Genomic DNA, 7,303 nt, shown 5'->3' on the forward strand with positions numbered 1-7,303 from the left:
GACTGTTGGTAGTGCATAATAAATTATGTTAAAATAGTTTCTTTTACAATTTTAGTCTTAGTTTTTTCAAAATTGTAACGTAATAGAGAATTTGTAAAATGAAAATTGCATCGTGTGAAAAATCTATAAAGAATGATTATTTTTTCCATGGATCTTTTTTTTTCTTGTTGTGTGTATTATCATATTTATTATTATGAACACTGTTTATCTTTACCCGAGTGGAAATAATAATATGGCCCCAATTAATTGATCAGGCAAGCCTTAATTAGTGATCGGGTCCTGGTGAATACACCCGATCAGGACCTGAGATGTTTGGTAACGCAATGCCCCTATCAGGAACTGATCTGAGGACCTTATCGGGAATCTAATTTATTTAACTTTATTTATTTAACTAATATTTACCTAAGGTAAAAATAAGGTTTTTTTTATGCTAAGAATCCAGTAATTAGTTTTCCGCCATCTCGACTGTGCTAGCCATGGGCCTTAATGGGTTAATTGAGATTCTTATCGGGTGATTATGAGGTATAAGTTTATTAATTATATAACGCAAGAGAATGTAATACAAGTAATTTTGATAAAATTTATATATATTTATATAATCTAACATATTGATATAATATATTTCATAAATGTAATAAAATGGAACAAACATAAACAAAGTACGTATTAAAAGGTAAGGTAAAAATAAGGTTTTTTTTATGCTAAGAATCCAGTAATTAGTTTTCCGCCATCTCGACTGTGCTAGCCATGGGCCTTAATGGGTTAATTGAGATTCTTATCGGGTGATTATGAGGTATAAGTTTATTAATTATATAACGCAAGAGAATGTAATACAAGTAATTTTGATAAAATTTATTTATATTTATATAATCTAGCATATTGATATAATATATTTCATTAATGTAATAAAATGGAACAAACATAAACAAAGTACGTATTAAAAGGTATTACTCTATGTCATGTTACAACGTTTTTGGCGCGCATTGTTCCTCCTTCACATTATTGAATATTACAGAGTCTTGAATATCTCTTTTTGATGGTAAAACATTATCTTTTTTAAAAGCATGCGAGATAACATCTGAAAAATCTCAATGAACTTTTATATTCACATTAAGGCATTCCTGAGAGGGTCCTTATTAAATCCCGACCAAAATGATCTCGTTAGCTAGTAATAAAAAAAAAGTTTATTTGGTCCCGTTCATGCCCTATTCGGGCCAACCCTACTAGGGCAGACCCGAAGAAAACCTTATCCGGGCCTTATGGTACATCGGATATACTTCTACTCGGGATCGCGTGATTGACGTGCAAGATGTTGGACGAGATTGTCGGGTCTCGAGAAAAATTTTTCGCAATGCGGACAGGCGTACTTCAACTTATTCGGCCTGCAGGTGTACCTAATATGTCTGTTTAGATTTGATTTTTTTGTGTACCGCTTACCGCACCTCGTGCATTGATGCCCGTCATTTCCGATAAAAGCATATGCCGCGACTGTAACAAAATACAAAACAAAGTGACGTCAGTCCAAAGATTGGTTCATTATGGATGTACCCTAAAAATTAAAACATGAACCGGAAAAGGGATGCATGAAAGATAATATTCCTTGATTTTTTCTTTAAAAAAAAAAAAAAAAAAAAACAATATTAAAAATATATTTCTCTCTTTCAAATAAAATTTTACGGAGCAACTTGGGTGAAATAGAGATTTTTTTTTTAATGGACTCGTGGTCAAAAAATATAAAAGTTTGTAATAAAATCTCTCTACGCAACAAAAAAAAATTTTTATTGCAACAATAAAACTTAATTATTACGCCGCTAATTTTTATTTTAATAAAAAAATCGTCCAATTCTTTTTATAATTTATGTATTCACAATTTAAAAAATATTTTGATTTACAAGAATAAGTCAATAATAACTAGTTTAAAAACAAAAAGATTGCTATATTAAAAACTTTTGATGATTGCAATATTCTATAATCTATAGATTTATATATATGTGTAAAAAGTTTAATAAAAATAAGAAAAAAGGGAATTGCTATAACACATATATATATAAAGATAAAACAACAACAAAAATATAATATAATTAAACCAAAAGGGATATACAACTCCAGAAAAACGGATGCAAAATGACTAAATAAAGAAACCATTTAATGTTATTTTTTATTGAAATACCATAAAAATTTATAAAATCCGATAAATAACAACGTGTGGATTTAACGTTCACCAATAACAGTAATATACCCACATCAATATCTTGTAGAGTGACACAACACTCTATTCTCATATATTATATAAATTCAATAATATATTTGCGTATGTTTTATAACTTCAAATATAGTATATGTCACAAGACACAATTTAATTTTTCTTTATATATACGATACATTTCTGCAAGCAGATAAAGTAATAAAAAGGAGTTTCCTCTTTGACAGAAGACTCACAAAACATTTCCCTGCGCGCGACATCAACTTAAAATACGTATATAACCCATTTTAAAATAATTATTTGGCATAAATAATTATTCATTCATTTAAATCTAGTGTCTTAATTGCACAAAACGACCAGAAAATTGTACCATTTTAATACGCATGCGCGCTATATTATAATTTTATAATTTTTACATTAAGTATAATATCTGGGTAACAGGAATTTATGAACTTTCGCATAATGAGCAGTCTTATTCGGATATGAGATTCATTAGGATGAGCAATTTGTTGATAATAAACTAATTAGTGTAAAGCAGAAAACATTTTGATATATGTAAAAAAAAAAAAAAACAAATTAAAACGTCCAAGTGAAATTCATTTAAAAAAGCTCATAAAATTCCGCTAGTAATGCCTGTCCTATTAATTTAGGAATTTGTACTTTTCATACACTGAAATATTTTTGGTTTTTGGTTTAACGGTTTAATAGCAGTTTTCCTTCGAAGATGTAAAATAAATACATCCAATTTCGAAAGATTCAACAATAGTAGGAATAAACGTGACTCATTTCTATATTACCTGTATATAGTTTTATCACTCCTAGATGCCAATATATTAATTTATTTGTATGTACATGTCAATATTTTATTGTGTAATTTTTGTATGTAACTTATATAAAATAACTTAAACATATATTGCACTAGAAAAATAGGAATATATTAGTCATTTGGTATTCGTGGTCAAGTTATTTGGCAGTTTACCCCAACAGACGAACAAATATACACGACAATCATTAATCGATTTGATCTAATCTTGAATCCTATCCAAAAAAAAAAAGAACGATAAAACTCTTTATCATTAAAATTTAAAGAGAAAAAATATTTTCTTATATAAAAGTATATTTCTAAAATTAAATAAACAATATGCTAAAACATATATAATAATAAAAAGTCTATTAATTAATTCAATAAAAACTTTGTTGGAATAAAAACTTTCTGAATGATCATATTTGTTATCCGAAATTTCAAGAAAAAAAAAAAACAATGGAAATATATTTATTAGATTGTAACCTGTAACAAACTCTTACACATGACTGAAAAATTTTGCAAATGTATTTAAATAGAGAGATATTTAAACAAAGAACGTAATCCCTGATCTCTGAATGAGAAGTTACACGACAACATTTATGTTTTAAGATTCAGATCAGTTGTTAAATAATTGTTCTATGAATCCTCTACACATACACTGCAAAAAATAATTAATAATTCATATAATTCCACACAATAACTAACTCTACTGACAAATCCAAAATAAAAAATCCCTTTGGTGCTTCTTTGGACAAAAGAATCGAAGCAAAGAGTACGATTAAAATACAAACTCTACATTAAACAACAAAAATAATTTCTGACATAGATTCTAAATTGTCGCATCTGCAACCTTGTCGAAAAAAAACCCATTCAAAAAAAATTATAGCATTGCCAAAAAATCAACTCAATCTGTTAATAAAAATCACGTTAAGCAAAGTTTACATAAAAATAATCTAAAACAAAAAATTCATAAATTTTTTAAATTTACACAGAAAATTATAAATTATATCTCGACATTACATACATATTTCTGTTATATTATAAAAATATAAAACTTGTCTCTCATTGTCAGTGTACGTTGCGAAGATGCATTCCTCCCGATTACTTTCGTAGTAATTTAAACGTCCTCGGAAAAGATTCCTGATCTGTCGCCAGAAAACGATAGGCGAACGTGCTCTCTCTACGCGCTGACGAAGACGAGATGTAGCCGCGGTTATTTGGCGACTGCGCCCCCGTGGATGTTGAGGATGTGCTGCTTGAGATGATCCGGTCGGCAGAAGTACTTGCCGCAGAGGGTGCAGGTGAAGGTATACCGGGAGCCTAAGCGGCCGCACTCGTATCTGGAGTGTCGCGTGAGAGATGACCGAGACCTGTATCCGCGTCCGCACATTACGCATCGATATCGCAGCTCGCCGCCGTCGCCAGTCGAGACGAGGTCCGTCGCGAGGCTGGCTGCAAGCATACAGGGAGGCCTGTTTACATCATACGGGTTCCTGTCGAACGCGCACGAGACGAGCCCCATCCGCGAGATCTCTCTCGAGTATCTCCTCCTTATCAGCAAGCCGCAAAACACACACTTTGGTCGAAACACCGCAGCTTGGGCCCGTCTTTCTTTCTTTCTCTCTTTTCGATCGTTCGACGAAGAAAAAGCTCGAACCAAGCGTGTAGACGATACTGAATCAAGCTCGCTCCAAAGAAAGACTGTGCAAAAAGCTGCGCAATAGAGATTGGTCCCGGTCGCATTTAATTCTTTGAGTTTGTAGAAGTATTTAAGTTGAATTATATATATATTGAGAAATTTATTATCAGAGAGTATATACAAAATTCTATTGCTGCATAGAATTCTATTTAATATAACAAAGATGTTTAAAGACATTTATTTATATATTACGATCCTAAAGTGGTTCAAAAATAATAGTATAATGGATCTCTATATTTATTGCAGAAACTTTGTAGAACATATGTAAAAGTAATTAAGAAAAATAAGTGAAAACTCTCTCTTTCTAAGATAATATTAGATATAAAGACAATAAAGATTATAATTTTGGCAATCTATTTACACTTTTGCTATATCACTATTTAAGATATTTCATTTATAAAGATAAATAATAGCAGATCCTTGTGCACAGTCTTCGTTATTTTGCTGTTGTTATTTACATGCTGCACCAAAATGAACTTCTTTATTAAATGCATCCCTTTTTACACCCGTGATGTAATTAATTCAACCCAATGTAAAGTTAATGCCTCCTTGTATAATTTCACCCAACACAAATCCACAAATGAACATAATATATACTCGGTCGAAGTTATGCGTCAATGATTCGAACGAGGATGAATTTCCTTTCGAGATGTGAGGCGTGTCCGGGATATATCTCCTTTATTTGTCGCATTAAACACGACACTTATTTATTATGTTGACAATCACGAAGCTCACGTTCGACTGGATGACAAGACTTTCAGCATGCAATACACATCAGCCAACAGTTATCGCTGATCCTCCGCTTGTTCCTTTGTTAATCAAATATCGATAAAACAAATTATATATACAATGCCAAATGAAGCAAAAATGATCTAAGTTATTTTATTGATATGAGAAAATCAATTTATGAAATTATGCATATATTATTAGAAAAATGTAAGTATATAAAACTGATTAATCAAACTATATATATACATATATTCTTTTCTCGAGGTTTCTGGATTCTCATTGTAGCTATATTGAATTATGATATCAAAAGCAGGAAATTATGTTTTATTCTTGCAAAATGCATCAAAATACATAAATTTTTTTATATGGCAACACGTGAATTAAAAAAAACCTATAATTCTTGATCATAAGGTTCTTTTCAACAAAAATAAACCTTAGAATAATTGACCAAGATTTACAGCTATTTATTAATTCATGAATCTAAAAAAAGAATTTTCGGTATATTTTATTATTCCAAATTGTCCAACACAAGTGGTTGCATTCAAAAAAACTTATTTATTTCGACAATTTGTGTATTTCACAAGAATAAAACTCATTTCTTATTTCTCATATCATAATTCAGTATGATAATAAGGGATCAAGAGCCTTAACAGGTAGTAGCACTTTTAATTCATGTATTAGGCAAGTAAAAAAAATGGAAATCAATATAAATAGTATGTATAAGTTAATAATTAGTTAAAAGTTGCAATATTATATATATATGTATTGACATATTTTTTAACATTAAAAATGATATTCCTAGTATAAAAACCATTCAAACATTCTATGTAATCATTATAATTAATAATTATTATAATTAAAATAATTTATTTCGTACTGTTCATCAAGAAATATATACTTAAATTAAAGATTGACTGTAAAAAAATTTATTCAAGATCAATTTTTGTTTATTCTCATAACTGGCGAAATAATGTTCATTAAATAAAACTGATTTTAATTTTCAGAAACCGATTGGATTTTTCAACGAAATTTTCAATTTCTTATTTGGAATTTTTAAATATATATCGAAGTGATATTTTGAAAAGACTAAAATCACTTCTTGGTTTCTAAAAATCAAGTCATACATTCTATCAAAGATATTTAGGATTTTTTCACATCTATATATGTAACGAAAGAAAAAAAAACCAAAAATCGATGACGAGAGTAGCAAGAGACAGTGCCTTGATCAAAATGTTGAACAGCATCCAAGATCGAGAAACGATGAATTCCATGGATCGAGAAACGATGAGGAGATCCCATCCCTCCATATTTGATTAAAGGTAAAATCAAACAATAAGGAAAACAAGATGCTTTGATGCATCAGATCAAAATCTTTACTATAGGATTCTTATTCGTGTTTAAGGCTACATGTATCTACGATTTCCAGAATTTGTACAGTAATCGGACGTCCTTTGCAGTGAACGGTTGTTGTTGTTGTTGCTGCCTGTACGATCGGGCTTGTTGGTTTTCCCACTGTTGTTGTCGCTGCTGCTGTTGCCACCGAATATCAGCCTCCAATTTCTCTCTTTCCGAGAGACATTCAGCGATATGGCTCCGCAGGCCGCTTCGATATTTGTAGCTGCGACCGCAACTCGGACAGGAGAGTCTGCAGTGATCTGCTGTGGGTTGCCGATGCACCCCAGTAGATTGTGACCAATAGAGCGTGGCAGCTGCAAGCATCATCGGCCAACTATCACCCCGAAGATTCTTTATACGCGCGGATGATGACAACGTGCGTTCAAATTTAAAAAATTATTTTTCCTAGAGCTTTTTATTTAACGCATATACAGCCTATTTCTTTCATAAATGTTTCCTCTCTCTCTCTTTC

General features: G+C 30.8%; 1 protein-coding gene across 49 annotated transcripts in view; it reads right to left on the minus strand.

Moving 5' to 3' along the window:
* LOC115234691 (longitudinals lacking protein-like) overlaps positions 1 to 7,303 on the minus strand; it is a 272,992-nt gene that overhangs the window by 240,586 nt on the left and 25,103 nt on the right. The window contains exon 7 of one of the 49 annotated variants that reach the window (XM_029805982.1): positions 1,265 to 1,488. The exons of 46 other annotated variants lie outside the window; for them this stretch is intronic. In XM_029805982.1, the coding sequence (XP_029661842.1) occupies positions 1,280 to 1,488 (209 nt within the window). In that variant the 3' untranslated portion in view covers positions 1,265 to 1,279. Of the gene's footprint in view, positions 1 to 1,264; positions 1,489 to 2,143; positions 4,461 to 6,834; positions 7,146 to 7,303 lie in introns of those variants that run through there. 2 more of the 49 variants (XM_029805976.1, XM_029805959.1) reach the window with 2 other exon arrangements.

The sequence above is a fragment of the Formica exsecta genome, unplaced genomic scaffold, assembly GCF_003651465.1.
Source record: "Formica exsecta isolate Colony F162 unplaced genomic scaffold, ASM365146v1 scaffold201, whole genome shotgun sequence".
Classification (NCBI taxonomy): domain Eukaryota; kingdom Metazoa; phylum Arthropoda; class Insecta; order Hymenoptera; family Formicidae; genus Formica; species Formica exsecta.